The sequence below is a fragment of the Peromyscus maniculatus genome, chromosome 22, assembly GCF_049852395.1.
Source record: "Peromyscus maniculatus bairdii isolate BWxNUB_F1_BW_parent chromosome 22, HU_Pman_BW_mat_3.1, whole genome shotgun sequence".
In the NCBI taxonomy this organism is placed as follows: domain Eukaryota; kingdom Metazoa; phylum Chordata; class Mammalia; order Rodentia; family Cricetidae; genus Peromyscus; species Peromyscus maniculatus.
This window is the reverse complement of record NC_134873.1, coordinates 19,882,632-19,904,627: the sequence shown is the minus strand read 5'-3', so window position 1 is coordinate 19,904,627 and position 21,996 is coordinate 19,882,632. Positions and strand designations below refer to the sequence as shown.

The 21,996-nt window shown below is 39.3% G+C and overlaps 1 protein-coding gene across 9 annotated transcripts in view; it reads right to left on the bottom strand.

The window, feature by feature from the left end:
* Itsn2 (intersectin 2) overlaps positions 1–21,996 on the bottom strand; it is a 137,259-nt gene that overhangs the window by 65,921 nt on the left and 49,342 nt on the right. For 6 of the 9 annotated variants that reach the window (XM_076559359.1, XM_076559360.1, XM_076559361.1 and 3 more), the window contains 14 exons: positions 21,450–21,513; positions 20,067–20,230; positions 18,307–18,513; positions 18,078–18,174; positions 17,229–17,368; positions 15,899–15,962; positions 15,218–15,355; positions 14,692–14,777; positions 13,197–13,459; positions 12,296–12,445; positions 10,981–11,121; positions 9,912–9,999; positions 4,116–4,255; positions 2,890–2,970 (listed from right to left, as the gene is read on the bottom strand). In XM_076559359.1, the coding sequence (XP_076415474.1) occupies positions 2,890–2,970; positions 4,116–4,255; positions 9,912–9,999; positions 10,981–11,121; positions 12,296–12,445; positions 13,197–13,459; positions 14,692–14,777; positions 15,218–15,355; positions 15,899–15,962; positions 17,229–17,368; positions 18,078–18,174; positions 18,307–18,513; positions 20,067–20,230; positions 21,450–21,513 (1,823 nt within the window). The remainder of the gene's footprint in view (positions 1–2,889; positions 2,971–4,115; positions 4,256–9,911; positions 10,000–10,980; positions 11,122–12,295; positions 12,446–13,196; positions 13,460–14,691; positions 14,778–15,217; positions 15,356–15,898; positions 15,963–17,228; positions 17,369–18,077; positions 18,175–18,306; positions 18,514–20,066; positions 20,231–21,449; positions 21,514–21,996) is intronic. The other 3 variants (XM_076559363.1, XM_076559362.1, XM_076559365.1) reach the window with 1 other exon arrangement.

The following is a 21,996-nucleotide window of genomic DNA, read 5'->3' as shown; positions in this document are numbered from 1 at the left end:
TCTTGTATCTAAGCAGCTGTGCGTTAGGGGAGGAGAGTCATATAATTAGGCCTGGAGTCTTCAATTTAAACTCATTACCTGGAATGAAAGAGGCATTTAACATTGCTCAACACATTGTTTTTTTCCGTCAAGCTCGTGCTCACCTGCCCCCACCGACCAAGGCATCTAGTTTAGGGAATTTCCTAATCCCCCTGTCCATCCTCTTTCCTAAAAACCTCACCTAGAACCCATCAGACTAGAACTCTTTAGCTTCCCATCTCAAAATCAGCAAAGCTTCTTGCATCTGTCCTTTTTTTTTTTTTTTAACCCGAGTGGTTATCCCATGCTCTCACTTACCCAGGGCGAGTCTTTGTAGCGACTCAACAGATTCCAAGTCTTGAAGCCTCTAACGTCCTGCTTTCTACAACCAAATGTAACTGCACTGATCTTTTTTTTTTCTTCTTTTTGGTTTATCAAGACAGGGTTTCTCTGTGTAACATTCCTGGCTGGCCTGGAACTTGCTCAGTAGACTATGTTGGAACTGCACTGATCTTTTCCTATATGTTACTGGAACAATTCTTTCTTCAACAATTACCTTATTTACTTATTTATTTGATTTGTGTGTATGCAAACATATACAGATGCCATGGTGTATATGTGGACGTCCGAGAATGTACTGTTGGAACCAGGTCCTTCCTCCACCACACAGGTCCTAGGGGTTGAATTTAGGTCATCAGGCTTGGTAGCAAGTGCCTTCTCCTACTGATCTACCCCTCCAGCCTGTGCAAGGTTTTTGTTTTGTTTTGTTTTGTTTTTTTGGTTTTTCAAGACAAGGTTTCTCTGCGTAGTTTTGGTGCCTGTCCTGGATCTACCTCTGTAGACTAGGCTAGCCTTGAACTCACAGAGATCTGTTTGCCTCTGCCTCCCAAGTGCTGGAATTAAAGGCGTGTGTCACTGCCTCCCTGCTCTTCTTTTTAAAAGAAATCCTTTAATCTATGCTCTGGATTTTTTCTTTTTTCTTCTTTTCTGGGGGGTGTGAATGTGTGTGTGTGTTCATGTGTATGCTGTGTGTGCCAGAGTTTAACACCATATGCCCTCCTCACTTGCTTTCTGCCTTATTTTTGATAATATTTTTATTTATACACACAATGTATTGTGAGTATTCATCCCACTCCCCCGACTCTTCCCAACTCCTCCCCCACCTCCTTACCCACTGAGCTTCATATTCCCTTTCTCTTTTAAAAACAAAGCAAACAAACAAAACTGTGGAGTCCGGTTTGTGTTGGCTGACTACTCCTGGGGCATGGGCCTGCCTGGTCTCTGGAGTATGGCTGAGACAGCCGTCACCTTGTTTTTTGAGACAGGGTCTCTCCCCGCCTAGTCTCCCTAGCACTGGGATTACAGGCGGGTGTGCCACACGTGGCTTTTTTACACAGGCCCTTTCCATGGCAAACACGTAACCCATTTCCTTAGCCCCTGGATCCTTGACTTAATCTACTTCTTCAGGGACTGGGTTCTACCAATTTCACAGCCATCTCTACTCAGCCTCATCTCCCCCTCACATCCTCTCTTTGTTGTCTCCTCCAGCCTCACGCTTTCTTACTCTCTCCAGAGCTGCTCATGCATTTAACAGTCTTCATCCCCATCCACTGCTGATCCACAGCCTCCAGCTCCTGCTTACTACTCAGCTGAAACGGTGCTTTCTGTGCAGTTCAGAGGGAGTCAATGGAAGTCCTCCGCACTGTGCTGTGATCCCTCTGGATCATCTTACAGTGACGACTACAAAGGCTTCTTTTCTTGCTTTCTGTAGCTACGCTCAAGTTTCCTATCCACTGACTTACAGACTTCACTGCCCTGTAGTGTCCTCTGATGAAAGTGTCAATAAGCAGTGAAAAACCAGAAGGCAGGAAGCAGAGGGAAGAAAGCAAAGCAAGACAGGATCGTCAGCCGGCCTGTGGAGCTCCAGTGCTAAGGGGAAGGTGAGACAGCAGTCTATGGATGAGTTCGGTCCACCAATCTGCACTGATCTTCATTTCACAACGGAGAAACCCACACTTCAGTTTCACATGAGCTGCAGCAAAGTTCTGAGACCAGATCCCTGGTCAGTCATGCTCTAACCCTACAGATGAGTCAGCCCCTGGGACCCGCCCGCTACTGCGGCTTCTGCACTCTGCCCTGCCTTTTCCAAAGGAGAGCTGAGGTGCAATTACTGTGGACGTATACGAAGCAGTCTAGTGCCACACATTTTAGCACTGAGGAGGAAGTGTAACAAGAATCCACAAGGGTAGGCAAGTGGTTAATATAAAGCACCTCTCTTTAAACTACATTAAAGGAGGACTTCGTTGACTATTTTGAATAGTCTTGTGAATTAGAAACGGCAAAGCACATGATTTACACGTATTTATTTTGACCTCAGGTGTGTGTTAGAATACAAGGCCTGGTAAGTAATGATGCCCTTGTATTACTGGTTCTTTCCCTTTTTCCTTAGGTAGAATTAGGATGCAGAACGGTGCACACAGGGCAAGACCCTGCCCTAGACTGCAGGAAGGAGAAACTCAAGCAATGGCTTTCAGGGATATGGGTGATTTCCTCTCACATCCCCTTAGCTTCCCCTTGAATCACCCCACTAGTTAACCCAATCCACAGAGATAATGTAAGGGAACCAGTTGGATTCCTCATGAAGGGGGACACTGTGGACAGCCTTCCTGATTTCTGGCATTAAACTCAAACAGGCAGTTAGACAGCAGAAGGATATCAGAGCAAACAGAAAGGGAAAAAAAAGGTTTATTGTATGTTATTCCAAACAAAGATAATCAGATAAAGGCAAAGAATAGTCCAGTTTAAAAAAGAAAACAGTAAAGTAACCAAATAATAAAAAATAAAAAAGGAAGCTAAATATTAGAAAATAACCTTAAGTAAGAGGAAGAGGTTGTTGAGACAGCTTAGCAGAGACAAAAGGCACTGAAGAACAGAGTCATCCATATTCCCACACTGTAAGATAAGGCAGATAAAAGGCCAGTTAAACTATGTACAGATTTTAAAAAGTAATTTCAGGAAGATAACTTGACTGGCGTGTTTGACATCAGTGACAAACGACCATGTTTTAATTGTTCTAAAGAAGGTATCTTTGTGTAAAGTACATTATCAGCATTATTCACCTCAATTTTTTGTCCTTAACTGAAGCCACCATGATGTCTTTTCTTTATCATGCTGTTTATTCCATAGTTGTTGCTAATGTTACTCTAAATAAGTCAACAAGATAAAAACCATATGAAGAAATAGCTTTCTTAAAGAATTACTATACAACACTGTATGCTTTCATAACTTTATGCACTGTTAGCAAAAGATGAACTGAGACTACTCCCAAATTTGAGTGAAATACCATTAGTCTGGATTTTAGCATTCCATTCACAGCTTCAGAATCCAACTAACATTATATTACCTCTATCCATATGGCTTCAGTATTCAATTACCATTGCCCCAAAAGAAAAACACACAGTCTGCTTTGGCACCTGCTCTGCCACAGGGGCAAACAATAACCAATGCATCAAGAACTACATGAAGTTTATAGTATCAGACTGTCTTTTAGATTTCCCTATGCACTTTATTGCTTCACAAAAGTTAATTATAGCAGAACAAAGAGACAAACAAGAAAAAGAATTAAGTGTGTTAACAGATCAACCACCAGAGTAATTTTGAAATGTCCATGCTCATCCCCCGCTCCATGCTTTGAGACAGGTATCATGTAGCCCAGGCTAGTCTTAAACTCTCTAGGTTACTGAAGAATGGCCTTGAATTCTAATCCGTTTGTGTCAGCCTCCCAACTTCTGGGATTTACAGGTGTGCACCATTATGCCCGCCTGTTTTCTACTTCAGAATGCTGCCGACTTTAGTTCTGAAGGGCTGACTAAGGCAGCTGCTTTTGAAATGCATGTTTGCCAATAAAAAGCACATAGTCATTAAAACCCAGAAACTCTGGAAAAAAATATTTAATCTTATGATACAATATTTACTAAATTTTAGAGAACATTAAAAACAATATGATTCTAGTAGATGGCGTGATATAATAAATTATGAAAATGTAACACATTACAAGAAGCAGTTACAAAGTCATGAAGATAGTAGAAGAGAAATACCTTCAGTTGATTGTTAAATGAATCCATTTCTGAGAGCTTAGATGCAGTTTCTTTTTCAAGAGCATCTAATTGTTCTTTAAGTCTTTGGCATAATTCTTCCTTTTCTAATGATTTTTTATGAAGTAAACTCATCCCTGAATCTGAAGTACAAAAGTATCAAGTCAGTTTACATTTGGGAGATGCTCCTGTCATTTCCTGTCTGCTCAAAATGATGTAAATAGAGAAATACAAAGGGCACATAATAATACATAGGTGAGTAGAAGAGACAATACCTTTTATTCCCAAACAATACCTTGTAAAGGTCCTCGAAGGAAATGGATATAAATATTGGTTCTCTACTGAAAAGGATCAGGACTCGAAAAACTCTACATTAGAAAAGGTGTTTGACCAAACACAATAGGCATAATACCACATACCTTATTAAATGAGGTAAATATAAAACCATAGCATAAAGTGGGACTCAGGGAATACTCAGCTAACAAAAGACACTGCTAAAGTAGCTTCATACTTACTTATAACGGTCTCAAGAACAGAGGACTACTCACAACCAGGACCTAATAAGTATTACTAACAGGACTATTTAATAACACATTTTAAAAGGTAAAAAGAGAGAGTTTCACTGTACATGATTAAAAAAAAATTACACAAGAATAGAGGAACTAGTATAAATATATGGTATAACTATAGTGTTTTCCATTAAAATGAAATAGTAACATTACTATCTAAATACATACTCCAAAATTTTGTATTGTTAAGGTATAGAAATCAAGTATAGAATTTAAATAAAATTAAACATGCAGAGTAAAAAGTTAAATCCTCCTTCATCTAAAACCCTAACTTCTCCTTTTAAGCATTTGTACTTAGATATGTGTGTATTCACCAAACTTCTACTTAACAGGCTCACATTATCTCCAGCATTCTATAACACATATTTGTTTATATTTTTGGTTTTTTAAATTTTGGCGATAGTGGAGCTTGAACTAGGGCCTCATGCACACATGCTAAGTGAGCACTTTACCACTGAGCCACACACCCGATCTTCAGTTATTGTAAATTTAACAATATATCTTATCAATTAGGACATGCAGATCGTGTTCCATTTCCATAGTAGTCTACATTATGGCTATTGTTTTAATATAACTAATCTTTTTATGGTAAAATTCATTTTTATGGTAAGCACCATTCTACTGTTTCTCTTAGTTCAACGTTTTTAGATTTCACACGTGAGATCACACATATTTTATTTCCATGGCTGACTTATTTTACTGAGTCTACAGCCTCCAGATTATCCATGATGTCACAAATGACACTGCTTCCCTTTTTTTTTTTTTAGGTGGAATATTCCATTTTTTGTGTATGCATGTGCACACACACATTCTTCTCTATCTGCTTTCCTGTTGGTGAGTATGTTTCCACCCTTGGCTATTGTACAGGCACTACAGTGAACAGGGGAGTGCACACACATGATGGACATCTGCTTCCACACTTATGCAGGCGCACAGTGAACAGGGAGTGCACACATACCTTTGAGACAGTGATTTACTTCTTTCCGATCCACACTCAGATGTGGGTCATACGGTAGTTTAATTTTTAATAATTCAAGGATCTGCCTTACTGTTTTCTATCATATCTGCTGACTTACATCCCCACCAATGGGATGCCAGATTTTCCTTTCTCACCAACTCATATTTCGTATCCTTCTGATAACATATATCCTAACAGGTCTGCGGTGCTGTGGATATTACTCTATGTAAATAAAACACTGATGGCCAGTGACCAGGCAGGAAGTATAGGTGGGACAAAGAGAGAGGAGAATTGGGGAAACAGGAAGAAGGGGGGAGAGACACTGCAGCCACTGCCAGGATAAGAAGATGTAAAAGACGCCGGTAAGCCACCAGCCACGTGGCAAGATATAGATTTATAAAAATGGGTTAATTTAAGATAAAAGAACAGTTAGCAAGAAGCCTGCCACGGCCATACAGTTTATAAGTAATACAAGTGTCTGAGTGATTATTTTATAAGTGGATTGTGGGACTGCGGGGCTTGGGGAACCTGGAGAGAAGCCCTCCAACAACAAATGGCGCCCAACGGCTCGAGTTTCCACCTTAAACCTGAGAATATTTAATAACCAATTCTAAACAGAGCCAAAACCAGGTTCCTGCTTCTTGTCTCATATGGGCAGCTAGACAGCGCAAGACGCAGGTTTGAACACTGGCGGGTTCCTGGCGGGTGCATTTGACCGGCACTATGGCGGGAATGAGGTGTCTGCCAGCGGCACATTATGCTGTGTGGTAGATTTAGTCTTTACTAGTAAAAAAAAAAAAGGTTTCTGGGCTACACGCTGCTTTGATAAAAGCTTAGACCCACTATTTCTGAGACTTGATGACTCCCAGAGCTTCATACTTACTTATAACGGTCTCAAGAACAGAGGACTACTCACAGCCAGGACCCAATAAGCATTACTAACAGGACTATTTAATAACACATATTAAAAGGTAAAAAGAGAGAGTTTCACTGTACACGATTAAAAAAATTTTACACAAGAATAGAGGAACTAGTATAAATATATGGTATAAATATAGTATTTTCCATTAAAATGAAATAGTAACATTACTATCAAGAAGTAGTAAGAGATGCTACGCCCAAATTCCCAAATATACCAAGCTGGCTTTAGAGATGGAATTGGCTCACTCCTTCTCTAAACCCAAACATATTGCTAAAAAAAAAGTTTAAGAGATTCTTCAGTCCCAAATCAGAAGAGCCCTCTGGTATGGGACAAAGAAAAACCAATATTTTTATTTAAAACAGGTTGATTATAAATGTGATCTCTTTCTAAAAAAAAAAAAGGGGATATGATATAGATATATAGGAGGATATAGAGATGATAAGATAAAAGGGTAGATTAATGAACCTACTTTTAAAGAACAACTTGTTTAAAATGTTTTACATTGGTATAGATTTTAGTTTATGCTTAAAATGTTTTACATTGGTATAAATTTTAGTTTATTGATACAAGCTTGAGGTTAATTTTGTTGTACTGTATATATATATTTCTATTCTTGTTTGAGGTATTATGTTTATGTAACCATTTAAAATTGTAATGGATAATTAAAAATAGGTTAATAATTAGTCATTTATGATAATCATATTTGTAACCATGTTAGTTAAGTCTTCTAGGTATACATAGATATATTTCAGATAGATAGGTAATCTTCAAACACTTCATAGACCTAGAGAATATGGCATTTAAATAACTTAAAATTCTGTTGACATGAGACACAATTGCTCCTGGCTGCACCAATTTGATCCCGAGAGAATGTTGGGCTTCTAAGACATTTCCATTTGGAAGTTTGTCTTCTTGGCACAAAATGGCCTACTGGGCAGAGAACTGCCCTTGCCTTGACGGCTGACAGTACGAATGCAATGCTGTCCTTCCTGGACAAGCAGGACACAAGGAAAGCAACCACTGTACTCTGCCAAGACAGGGTGAGATGGTCTTTCAGAATTCCTGCTTCTGAAGATGGTTTGTCAGATACTCTAGGCCTGTAGCCAATTTGAATGCACCAATAATGCTGAGAAACATTGGGTGACTGTCCAGGCTGCCAGCTGTCTTGGTCTACTCTTGCAAGATTCCCGAAAGTTGCTTGCATCCATCTACCATTTCTCAGGTACCATTATCTTCCTTCTCAGGTCTTTGATGTGGTTGAAGACTAGATAGTTATGATTTCCTCGGTTATGATAAAAAATAAGTTAGATATAAAACCTTAAACTCACAAATATAAGATAGATGGGACATCTTCTTTAATATTGTAACTGTAATTCTTGCTTGATAATTGTTTTGTTATGTGTGGTTTTGCTATGTTAGAGTTAAAACCTTCCTTTTTAAAAAAAGAAGAAAAGGGGAAGTGCTGTGGACATTACTCTTTGTAAATAAAACACTGATGGCCAGTGACCAGGCAGGAAGTATAGGCGGGACAAAGAGAGAGGAGAATTGGGGAAACAGGAAGAAATGGGGAGAGACACTGCAGCCACTGCCAGGATAAGAAGATGTAAAAGACGCCGGTAAGCCACCAGCCACGTGGCAAGATATAGATTTATAAAAATGGGTTAATTTAAGATAAAAGAACAGTTAGCAAGAAGCCTGCCATGGCCATACAGTTTATAAGTAATACAAGTGTCTGAGTGATTATTTTATAAGTGGATTGTGGGACTGCGGGGCTTGGAGAACCTGGAGAGAAGCCCTCCAACAACACTGCGGGGCTAATTCAATGATCAGCAATGACCACACCTCAAATATCTAGTAGTCATTTTTAATCTCTTCTTTGGGGAAATGCTTATTCAAGTCTTCTGCCCATTTTTAAGTTGGACCATATGGAGTTTTTCTGTTAGTTTTGGGGATTTTTCTGTATTGGGTTGTATGAATTCCTTATATATTTTAGATATCAAACCCCTATCAGATATATAATTCACAGATATTTTCTCTCTGTGTGGACTGCTTTGCATCTTGGGCATCTCCTTGGCTGTGCAGAATTCTTTTAGTGGGATGTAGAATGACTTGCTTCAGATTTCTTGAGCTTTTGATAATATATATTAAAAAGAAAGACTATTTCTATGACAATTTCCTATTTCTATTTTTCTATTTGTGGTGATTTTTGTTAAACTGTCAATGGGGTCGAAGAGCTGGCTCAGTAGTTAAGAGTACTGGCTGCTCTTCCAGACCTCCGGAATTTGATCCCCAGAACCCACACAGAGGCTCACCGCTGTAATTTCAATTGTAGTGGAGCCAATGCCCTTTTCTGGCCACTCAGGCACTGTACACATGTAGTACCCAGACACACATGAAGACAAATAAATAACTTTCAAAAGTCCTGCTCAGACAGACCAGACGCTGTGAAGGTGGAGGTGAGATGAAGAGGCAGGGGTGGATCTGAGAGGAGTGGGGGCAGGAATGGGGGGCAAAGTGATCAAAGTACACTGTGTGAAATCCTGAAAGAATTAATAAAAATAGTATATTAAAAATGGCTGCAAATCTTCTTTATATCAATGTACTTTTGTCTGTCCTCTTTCAGGAGCTTTATAGCTTGTATTTTTTTTAAAGATTTATTTATTTATTATGTATACAGGAGAGATCTCATTACAGATGGTTGTGAGCCACCATGTGGTTGCTGGGATTTGAACTCAGGACCTCTGGAAGAACAGTCAGTGCTCTTAACCTCTGAGCCATCTCTCCAGCCCCTATAGCTTGTATTTTATATTTAGGTTTTACTCTTCTATCTTTGTTGTTGGTTTTGAGACAGGGTCTCATTTTTCAGCCCAGGCTGACATGGAATTAATTAGCTGTGCAGCCCAGGCTGGACTTAAATTCGTGACAATCTGCTTGCCCCAGTCTACAAAGCTCTGGGATAGGCATGAGCTCCTACGCCTGTAATGCATTTTCAGTTGATTTTCATGCAGGGAAAACAAGGGTCAATTTCACCCTTTTGCATGCGGTTATCCATTCTCCCTATACTATTTTTATATGAGATCATGCTTTACCATTATGCTTTACCACTGATTACTTGGTATCTTTGTCCAAATTGTGAGTGAAAAGCAACCTTTCCTTTCTTTAGTTATTTCTTGTCAGGTATCTGGTCACAGCTATGAGATAAGTAGCTAATACAACTTACGATAATATTTTTCACATTATTTTGAAAAATTTAACTTACAGGCAAAATATCATTTTAATGGAATAATGCCATTTAAAAATAATACATTAAAACAATTATTCAGAAAGGAAACAAAACTTCAGAGACTTACCAGGTGTGTTAGTGAGCTGCATGTTTTTAATTCTCTCATTTAGTAGTTGCTTCTCAGGTACCAGATAGATAAGCTTGTTCTGATATTCCTTTAAAAAAGAAAATTAGAATCTGATTAAAACAATATAATGTCTAAGAACTTTTTGAAAAGTTTAAAACATGATTTAATCACTTTTAAGACTCAACAGAAATACTACATGGCTGTAGTGTAGAATTACATAGGATATAAAGAGAAAATATTGAATCAAATACTGATGACTGGGCAGCTGAAATTTAAAGGTAATAAAGAACACCTTCATCAACGGAGAGTATCTAGAGACCTCAACTTTTCTGCACTGTAATGGATGACAGTTGGCAAAGAATGAGAGGGGCCTCCATGTCTAGACGACACATGTAAACAGGCCACGACACTCCATAATGCATAAGTACATATCACACAGGGACTGAGATCTTAGGGAGAAACGGGAAGCAGTTTTAAACCATGGAAGAAATGGCTCTGCTGTGACAAGGGGAAGGCCAATTACCCATCCTTGCAGTTAAGAAGTTATGTGAGAAGACTCTCCAGGTAGAGAATACTTTTAGTGTCCCTATTTTCAAATACCAACAATTGAACCAGACCAGTAATGAAGTTGTTACTATTAGGTTCAGGAAATTCTGAGTTGAAGTTACTCTTTTCAGAACTGTGGTGAGAAAATATTAAATGTTTCTCTCAGAGACCTGGTACTTCACAAGCAAAGAAGTAGTAGTGTCCCGCCTTGCTCCCTGGCCATGTACAGCAAGAAGATGTCACTTTTGTGGCAGAGTATATCCATGTCAGACAGTGTTAGTGCCTTGATCTGCAAATGAACTAAACAGCATATAAAGATAATTTTTATTAAAGTTCAAAGTGAAGCATGTTTATATATGAATTTAAGCAGAACCTAGCTCACATCTAGCCTATGGACTTTCTGATCTTTTCTATCATAGGTCTGCCAGAAAGTCAGGGGCTCAGGACTCCCTAATTGACTATCTATAGGAAGACTGCTGATGACTGCATGTGTTTAAGGTCCATTCAGCTGCAAAAGACCTACCTGAAGTTCTTGTTGAAGTTGTTTGATTTCCATAATTTCCAGGTCACACTGCTTATCCAAAACTTCTAGCTCAGTTTTTTGTGTTTGCTTTCTGATTCGGACATCTTGAAGTCTGCCTGAAATCTGCTGATGTTTTCCACTCTATAGGAAAATCATATACATATATATGGTAAAAAAAAATCCTATAGAAAGATCAAATGCATATATACAGTAAAAAATAAGGGAAAATACTTTTATTTAGTTAAATTTCAAATGACACTTAGGATTCATAGTCAGTCTGAGAAAAATGTCTATAATTCATTGGGATCTGTTTACATTATTTATATGAAGAATTATTAGCAAGAAACAAATCATTTTCAGAGAGCAAGATTCCATATGCTATGTGAAAAAGCACAAATACAACATACTGAATTTTTTCTGAATTATGTATTTATAACTACCATAAACAATCTCAAAGTATATTTAATTTATTCTTTAGATGTTCTTCAGCTTTTATTTCTACCTTCAATGTTATTTTCTAATCTCCTTTAGTTAAACAATGTCCAGAAGGAACTTTTGGGTTTTAGTCCTTTTTTCCTACACTAATACTCTTTTCCTTATGCAGAAAGTACCCCATCCTTTCCTGTAGACCAGGCGGGTCTCAAACTCACAGATTCACCTGCCTCTACCTCCCAAGTGCTGGGATTAAAAGCATGTGCCACCATCACCTAGCATGATATTTTATTTATTTATTTATTTATTTTTTTTTCAACTTTTTTTTTTTTTTTTTTTTTTTGGTTTTTTTTCGAGACAGGGTTTCTCTGCGTAGCTTTGCGCCTTTCCTGGAGCTCACTTGGTAGTCCAGGCTGGCCTCGAACTCACAGAGATCTGCCTGCCTCTGCCTCCCAAGTGCTGGGATTAAAGGCGTGCGCCACCACGCCCGGCTCGATATTTTATTTTTAAAGGTTATTTCAATGCAATTCAAGCCAACAAAAAATATTAAGCAATATTTAGATTAACGATCTCAATTTGGTTCTAGCATACAGGAAAGCACTCATCATGCAAACTCCTGTCATTCTAGCAAGGCTAGGCTTATGGGATTCTATCTTTTCATCTTCTCCTCTTGCATTCCAAAGACTGAACCCGCTAGCATTGGACGTGTAAAAGTCAGTTAAGTAGAGTGACTAATGTCAGTTAAAAACGAGTTTTTCAAACTGCGAGGGATGGTGTGAGATCCTGAGGGCAAGCAGCTTGCATGTTTCCCCCCTTTAAGCAAACCCTGGTCAGGTAAGCCTGCAGCACTGTCCAGACAACGTCCCGTGAACCTCAGCCATACCACTGCTTCCAGCTCCAGGTGGAGGCTCTTCTTCTTCGAGTTCAGCCTGACGATTTCCTCTTGTTCTCGGTTCTTCTGATTGAGAAGCTCCTGCCGACGGATTCTTTCCCATTCTAAACGACGCTGTCTTTCAAGCTCCTGTTTTGCTGCCTAAAAACACCAAATTATTGTTAACTGTTAAATTTAAAGTAATTTGCACCATTCAAAACCTTTAGGACTGAGTGGCCATAATGCCTAAGGGCAGGTGAGGAACTTTCGTTTTCTCGGTGAGCCTACGAGATCCTCAAAAGTGGCTTTGATTCATCACTTTTCACTGCTTCAAAGACCATCTTTTGGTTATAGTCATCCTTCTTTTAATAAGCTAAATGATGGCTTCCTAAGTATAAAAAGCAAGATAAATAATTATGCCTTTGTTCTGGTATCGGAGGAGAAATAATTGCATTCATGATTTTTCAAAGCACTGTAATTTACTGTGCTCCGTTCTGGGCCGTTAAAACACAGCCAGTGTTTCTCAGAACCTCTTTACTAGGCCTGCTCTGGATTCCTCTCTGCAGCTTCATCTCCCTAGGCTTCAAGTCTTCAGACGGCCTCTGAGGCCTAGGCTTGCCTCAGCCGGTGACCTGCTGTCAAATAACTGCAGCTGTCACTGGCTCAGCTGCGCACTCAATCCTCCTCTGCTGGGGGCCTCACTTGCACACGATCCGGCTTCCACAGACCTCGGCCAGGAAGCCCTAAGTCCTCACATCAAGGTCCAGGGAAGGAGAACTGATTTTGCATGGGGTGGAGTGGCCCGACGCAGATGGGAGGCATGACAAAAGTGAAAAAAGGTCAGCTAGTCCTCGTGGATGAAGTGCGCGCAGTCATCCATCAGGGACGGGCTAAGGAAGAACCTGAAAATCACCTCTCGTCTTTCTATCTCTTTTCTCCTCTCTTCCTCCCGCTGCCTCTCCAGTTCTCTCTGCTTCTCCAAGCGCTTTTCCAATTCCAGCTGCTTCTTCCACTCCTGCTCTTGTAATTCTCTCTGTTTGCGCTCCCACTCTTCCTTCTCTTTCTGGGCTTTGCGCTCGGCCTCCCTCTGCTGCTGCTCCATCAAGGCTTGGCGGCGCTTCTCCAGCTCCATGTTTCCACGCTCATAATTGGCTTTGCGTTTGTCCTCGAAAGTAACTAAAAGGAAGGAAGCAAGGAAGGGAGGAAGAGAGAGAGAGAGAGAGAGAAAGAGAGAGAGAGAGAGAGAGAGAGAGAGAGAGAGAGAGAGAGAGAGAGAGAGAGATAAATGGAGACTGTATGCTTTCTCCCACAACCTACAGAACCTCTGATCTAGTTCAATCCACTGTGGTGTAGGAGTCATTTGAGTGCTCTTACTCTCCGGCCCTTTCTCCTAAGGATACTTTTAACTCAAATGTAAATAGGAAAGGATTTGCTTTCCTGTAAAAATATCCATTTAAAAACCCACAACTGTCTATGCTTGAGTTTATTCAAGCATACTTTGACTATCCAAGCCAATAAGAATAACTGGTTTACCCTTTCTCAGTGCCTTCTTTAATAACCAAGGTTGTGTTTTATCTGCTGTGTGTCGTTAACTTTTTGAAGAAGGCAGTTTTTGTGTTTGGTTTGCTTTGCAGTGCTGGGGAATCAAACTCAGGGCCTTGCATATGCTGGCCAAACATTCTATTATTGCGCTATAACCCCAGTCTTTTCACAAACTTTTTAATAATGTAAAATAATTATGTGTACACTCTTTCAATGAACATTTAAAACTTTTTTCAAAGCTAAAGAGTTTATTACAAAGCTCGATCTGATTTCATCTCCCTAATGTGGAAAAAACACCAATTTTCCAAACATACACACTCTCCCCTCTTCCTTCATCATTTTCAGTTTTATTCTTTGTTAAAATGAATAATTAAAAACATCCCAATGAGCCAGGCGGTGGTGGCGCACGCCTTTAATCCCAGCACTCGGGAGGGAGAGCCAGGCGGATCTTTATGAGTTCGAGGCCAGCCTCAGCTACCAAGTGAGTTCCAGGAAAGGCGCAAAGCTACACAGAGAAACCCTGTCTCGAAAAACAAAAAAACAAAAAACAAAACAAAACAACAACAGCAAAAAAAAAAAAAAAAAAAAAACACCCCAATGAGCTGGTGACATAGTTCAGTGATAGAAATACTTGGCTTGTTTACTTAAGTCCATGGATTCATTCCCCAGTAATACACACACACACACACACACTCACGCACTCACACATACACACAGACACAAATTCCATCCATTAATTTTTTCATATAACATATAATTTGTAAGTCTATAAACACTAAATATTTGTTTGTACTTCAAAATAAAATTTAAAGTAAATACAATTAATTTTAAAATAAACAAATTAATTAAAATTGTAAAATTAACACCTGGCAATTTCTTCTGAGGTTCTTCTTCTTGTGTTTTCTGATATGAAGGCAGAGTTCCATTAATGGAATCAATTTGCTTTCCTCCCCTAAAAAAGCAAACAACAAAAAACATCACACAGTCTGAGAATTTTCAGACTAAAAAATACAGGTTACCAACAGTAATCTTATATTTAAATATATTTCAATATTTGAAAATACTCAACAACTTAATATTTAAAATATAGTACTAAGAATATTTAAACACAGTCTGGCCTTTAGTTACGATGTACAAAGTAGTTGGATGTTAGAATCCCGATTGCTATTCTTGGGCAGTTTTTCTCATCTCTTCAGTTAAACCGATACATTTCTTCTCTGTAACAGGGTGAGAACAACTCCTGTTATCCACTCCTTCCTAGCATGACACACTGAATGTGAAAACCAAAGAGTAAACATTTCTCTCTCCTCTAAACTACAGCACAGCTTCTGAAGCAGGAATCGCTCGCTCCTAAGTGATGAAAACCCAGTGTGCAGCTCCAGAGGCCCTGACCTGAAGGATGGAGGGACGAGCTCAGGAGGTAAAGTCAGTGGAAGCGGCTGTCCAGCTTTGGCCATGTCAGTGAGGTGCATCGCTAAGATGAACTCTTCGGCTCTCAACTGTCCGTCACCATCAATGTCAGCCAGAGTCCTGCAGGAAATGGGACAACTCACAGTTCACAAAGCTCTCTCTCTGGGTTTTCACTACCTTCAGAGTACAGCTTTTATTTTCACGAGTGATAATATTGACAGCACAAATGCTACGCTAATATATTTTAGTAAAATATAAACATATACAGAAAAATGAGTCCGTTTTTACCCATACTTTTCATAGCCCCAAAGAGAGGGAAGACACTGACTCATTATGGCAACTGCCCATTCTGAGAAGGTGGCTTATCATGTGCCATGTTCAATTTACTATATGAAAAATGAAATAATCTCTGGATGGCAATGTAAGTCATTATATAAAAGAAAACTACAGTGTCACTTATAAAATAAAGGCTAAGTTCTCAAGAACGTAGTATGCTTCCCAGGTGACTATTAACTTTCAAATGCCCACTTTTATGGAGCATGCTTGAGTCATAAATTTGCACAGAAACAATCACTTTTCTGTTTGTGTTTTCTGAAACGATCTTCCAGAAGGATTTCTGATAACAGATAATCTATAACTGAAATCATCAATGGACAGACTCACCAGATAGTAGCCAGCTGAGTTTGGGACAGATTTGACTGAAGAAGGGCATTTCTAGCTTGAAAACCTGATTGAGAGAGGAAACCAGGAAGAGAGACTACTTTAGCCTCTTGTATGTCATGCAGATAATGCTGCTGCTTTCTTGGAACACTGACTGACAAAATGTTTGTACCATGGCCCAGGCACTGAGCATTCCGGAGTAATCAAACACAGTACTGCTCCAAAGAGTCAGAGTCTGGAATTAGTGAGGATGGGGTGCTCCTCCATGTTCTTCTGGCAAGACAGTGCTCCGCACAGCTCCAAGAGCAAGGGTCAAGCCGCGGGCGTGGAGATGAGACCTCCCCCACACCTCTCTCCCGGTATGCTCTCCTCCTGTCCCTCTGTCTTCACTGTCTCTTCTCCTACCTGATCTATGAAGCCTGTCAGTCCCCCTGGGCCTCCTGAGCTTCTGAAGCCTGATCATCAGACCTCCTCATGCACATCGCAGCCCAAACCTCACCTCTCTACTCATACATCTAGAGCCAACCAAAAACCTACATGTATGTTTCACAGGCAACTTAAAAAAAAGATGTCTCAAACTTCTCTGTCCCCATCATGTCCCTCTCCCCAGTTTTCACTCCAAACCGCTCTCTCTTCTCTATGAACTGCATTACTGTCCATGCCAGGACTCAAGACAGAAATCAGTCTTTCCTGACGCCCTTTCCTTGATCATCATTCACTTTGTCCGATGTAAGTTATTTGCTGAGAGAAGAGGGAATGGTGATCGTTAGAAGGTAGGACATACTTGCCTATTCTACATCTATCTCTTGGGTATGGCCGCTTCACCATCTAAATTTACATGATATTCTAGGATATTCTAGATCGGAGTCTGTGAACTCCGATGTTCCACAGACACACTTGAGTCAGAGCACAAACAGTGAGCAATGAAAAGGGCAGCGGGGAAACTGCACTTCCTCTCAGAGAGCTGAGGCTAATCGTTGCACTTCCTCTCAGGGAGCTGAGGCTAATCGCTGCCCCTGCCGCACCCTGTAGTCGGGGCTTTTCATTCACTTCAAAGCTACAAGATGAAGCCTGCTCTTCCTGAGAGATGCTTCTCCAAAAGGTGGGGTGTATACCCTTGTACTCAACTTGGCATAAGAATATGAGGAAAGCAATCAAATTGAATCCATCTTTCAATAATTATACACTTCTAATATTCTTATGTATGAAATGTCTTCTAAATGTCTTGAATGTTAGAACTTTAGATAGGACACAAAGCACAAATTCAAATAATAGTTTTTCAAAAAGTTTCCATAAAGGACTAATGGTCTCATAAGCACTCTACTCCAGTTACCTGAGAGGTATCCACTCATGCTTTTGTCTAGACTGTTAAATTTCTGCCGATACTTTAATCTTGAAGGCTGAGGAACCGCCCACTCTGAGGTCCCAGTCTTGGGCGAGTTCCCTGAGAGGGAAGCAGTTGAGGAAGTTGAGCTATAATGAAATGTATTTAAAATTTTATGTTACCAAATAAAATATATTTAATTAACTATATAAGACAAAGACACTAAGGATCATTCCTTATATAATATAATGGCAACAGACACCTACACCTTCATCTATTAAGAACCTATAATTCCAGGCATTTTACTTTTCAGGGCCTTTAAAAGTGGCATTTCCTATCTTCCAAACACACTTAAAAGATATTATTGCCTACATTTCTTACTTTGTTAAACTATGGTTCAATGATGTTAAAAAAAAAATTAAGTCACAAAAGTCAGTGATTAAGCTACAAGACAATATTTTTCTGGTGAAAGGTAGCTCTTTGTAACTGCTTTGAAGAGAACTATGATGACTTCTATGGCAGGTAATAAACAACACTTGTGCTTTCTAAATATAAAAAATACCACCTCAGTCAGGTGTGATGGCGCACACCTTTAGTCCCAGCACTCAGGAGGCAGAGGCAGGCAGATCTCTCAGTTGGAGGCCAGTCTAGTCTACAGAGTGAGTTCCAGGACAGCCAGGGCTACACAGTGAGACTCTGTCTCAAAAAAAAAAACAAGAAAATCAACAATAAAAGAGAAAACTTATCTTAAATATTTATACTTGTCCATTATAAAGAATAACCTGGATAAGCCCAGGGCTTGTTAAATAAAAATCCACACTGAAAGCAGACAAAGTTCTATGTGTTAAGTTTTCATACCTACTAGATCCTAAATCAATCAGAGACTGGGCCTTCTGGATACTAGCACCACCAAATCCTCCCATCATCAGACTGTAAGATGATGCATGAGGCAAAGCTGTGGGGGAAAAAAGAGAGAAAAGGGAAAAGATCTGTCCTAGCAATTCCACAAACAAGGAAATCTCTGAACAGCAACTGTAACGTGTTGTTACACGTGTCCCTTCACATGTCTGACTCACTAGACACTTACTTGAAGAAGAGTAAGGAATGGATAGAGGCTGAATGAGGCTGGCGGTCCCATTTGGTAAGGATGATGTACTGACGGAAGGCACTAGGGGAGCAGGCATCATTAAGGGAGGAACACTGGTCCCTGAAGTTGCAGAAGACAAGGGTGTTGTTATAGGTGCAACTGGAGGCAATGGCTGAGGAATGGACAGGTTGGGCATGCTTCCCATCCCTAGAGATAAAAGAGAACACAGTTTTCAGTGGTACCAAGTCAACTATAAAACACACGCCCCAAAGCAAGTCTCAGCACAAGAAGCAGCTCCAGTGTTTGTAGAAACACCATTGGTGATCGAACCTTAAAACACTCCCTAAAGCAGCTTTGACCTGAAGTGGAGGAGATAAGCTATTGCTCTGAATGTTAATCATTTACCACATATGAGCTACAGGTGAGCCCAGGCATCACTTGAGTTTTCTTCTCCTGTTACACTACGACTAAGCAATCTTTATCAACTAAAACAGTATGTCAAAGATAAAAAGTTTTATCTGACTGTATGGTTTTCTGTGTAAGGAAAACAGATCCAAGCTACTAAGTTACTAGACTACTGTGCATGCTCATTCCTCAAACAGACAGACAGGTTCTAATAGCAGGTGCTGTGGCAGACATGTTTATGTGTGTTTTATTGGCAAACATGCCACATATCTCACTTTCCCTCCAAGTTATATACCTACGAATTCAAAGCCAAGTCTTTAACATAAGTGGTAACTTTTATTTTCTTAACTGTGGAACACTAAATACAACATAAAAATATGGCCAACCGGTGATTTGGTGTTTATCTCTACAGGTGAGCACACGAGTGGGAGAATGCAGTGTTTTAAAATCTAGTATCCGCTGTAAAGGAATGTATTTCTTAACACAGAAACACCTTATTGAATATCCCATTCAAAATGAGTGCTTTTCACATATAATTAATAAGAAATTGGCTAGTCAAAATTATATGGAAAGCATACCAACTGGTAATTTCTAAAGAGTGTGTAAATTAATTAGGACAAAGTCTACAATTTTTTTGGCCTCAATTTAGCTGGCTAATTAACCTTTAAATGAAAGAAATTCTCATCTATGATTTTAAATTACTACATAAATTAAACCCCTTCAAGTGAGTTTAAATTTATTCAATCATCTTGTTTTATTTATTTAATAATAAGGACATACACTGTACCTATTTCTGAGGTACAGTGTAGTGTTCTTATATGTGGATACATATATAACCAAACCAGGATTTAGCACATCTACCACCTTGAGCATTTATTATTTCTCTGTGCTAAAAACATTCAGAATCTTCTCTCTCAGCTGCTTTGGAATACTCAATGCAAAGCTGTTAACCAGTCACCCTACCATACAAATAACACCAGAATTTGTTCTAACTGTAATTTCATAACATTGACCATTTCTCCTTGACTGCCCCTCCCCCATCACCTTCCTTCAGTGGCCTCTAGTACTTAGCATCCTGCTTTCTCCTTCCAGGAGAGACAGAAGAACCTAATAGGAACAATATTCAGAGTCAGTTGTAACTAAGGAGGCAGATCATTTATTCACAACTAGGACTTGTGACAGAGGACTCCGGCAAGACCAGACACGGACACTTAGCTATGGCAGTACATTTAAGATTTCTTCTCTTAAAGACATGAAGTCTGAGAATTGCCATTTTGTGTTAATAAATCCTTTCCTGATCCCCAAGGAATCAAACTTAACAACCAAATAAGGCTAATAAATTAATAAATACACACCGAAACGAGCGGAGATGAGTGGAGAGAACATGGGGGGCTGTTTCATAATAGGGGGGAGAACTACAGGCAGCTGCTGGCCTTGAAGCTTTAGTTTGATGAGTTTCATAGCTATGGAGAACTCTTGCTGATCCATCTTCCCATCCTTGTTCAGATCTGATAAGGCCCTAAAAGGAGAATGAGGTGAGTAGATCAGTGTGTTGGGGGGGGGGGGGGATAAGGAAACAAAAGTTACTGCTGAGGTTAGAAAATAAAACCAATGCCAAAGCTTTCACATGGAGACCATCACTCAGTTAAGTAGACATATATATATGAATAACAGAAAACCTGCACAGTGAGAAATACTAGCCAGAGACAGTACCTAACAAAATGCTCACAGACCACGGGGAATCAACAGTTCACAGAGGATTTCCAACAATGTAGACAGAAAATAATCATTCAAGAACACTATAATTCTAAGCCAGGAATGAGAGCAGACCTCTGAAATCCCAGGCATTATAGAGATGAGGTAAAAGGATTGTTCCAAGTTTGAGGCCAGCCTCATCTACAGAGTAAGTTTTAGGACATCCAAGTCTACATAGTATGTGTATTTTATATAGGTACATAAATTCTAAGTTTAACTTACTGACTTCAAATAATTGAAATAATTGTTCAAATGTTCAAATAATTGAAAATATGTTTGTGACTAGCATTTTGTCAAGCACACAAATGTTCCATATGGAAAAAGAATGAGGTAGAAGATCTCATTTATTGTAAATATATTAAAAAACACAATCCCAGATACTCTAGAATATTTTTAGAAATTTATTTTTTTTTATATGTATGAGTGTTTTGCCTACATGTATGTATATGCACAACATGTGTGCCTGGTACCCACAAAGGTCAGAAGAGGGTGTCAAAACCCCTGGAACTTGAATTACAAATAGTTGTGAGCTGCCATGTGGGTGCTGGAAATTGAACTCAGGTCCTCTGCAAGAGTAGCCAATGCTCTTAGCCACTGAGCATCTCGCTAGCTCCTCTAGAATAATTCTTAAGTAGGAGCAAAGAAAGGGATGACTACTTTGGGGTTTACAGATGATGAAAAGAAACTACAACAAGATAACAGAAAGAGGAAGCTGAGATTTCACCAAATTGTACAGAAATATTTCTCAATGATAATTCATACATCCTTTCTTGAATTCTAATGGAACTAGAAATTTGTCCTATGGAACAAAACTTCAAATTACTTTTACTCATTTATTCAGTGTAATTTATTTTTCAAAGAGCTAAGGAAATATTCTTATTTAATAAGAGTACAAATGAAAACAATCTGATATTGACACCATATTGTTTAAAAAAACAACAACCCATCAGAAACTTATGTACATTTATAAGAAAGCATCTTACCATATTTCAGCTAAAATTGGGGCCGGCAGACCCGACTGCAGGAAAAAAGTACGGGCTTGATCACCTGAAAGTAATAAGCACAAAAGCCAAGTGATACATTAGCAAATGGAATTATCCTAATACTTAGGAATAATAACAGCTGGCACATGATGATCATTAAAGAGTATGTGAGTTATAGATGTACATACGAAGTTATTTGCATTTTAGTACAATATGTCACCACTAACATCCTCTCTACTAATCAGTAAAGAGAGTATATTATTCATCTTTGAGTTTTCACCCTAAAAGAGTTCTCTAATTAAAAGTACGAAGTGCTAGGAAAACATTCCTTCACGAGCTTCCCCATCCTTCTATGTATGCGTGCTGAACATACCAAGAACACAGAAATTCAATTCCTCTTTGCTTGGGTTTTCAGAATGGAGTTTGTAAATGGAAAGTCTTAAGGAACAAAATAATAATGTCTCCCACTGCAGTGTGGAACAAACTTGCTCTAGAACGATGGCTTTTCTGAGCTCAGTGTTTTCCTGCAGCACTCACAGCACGCAGA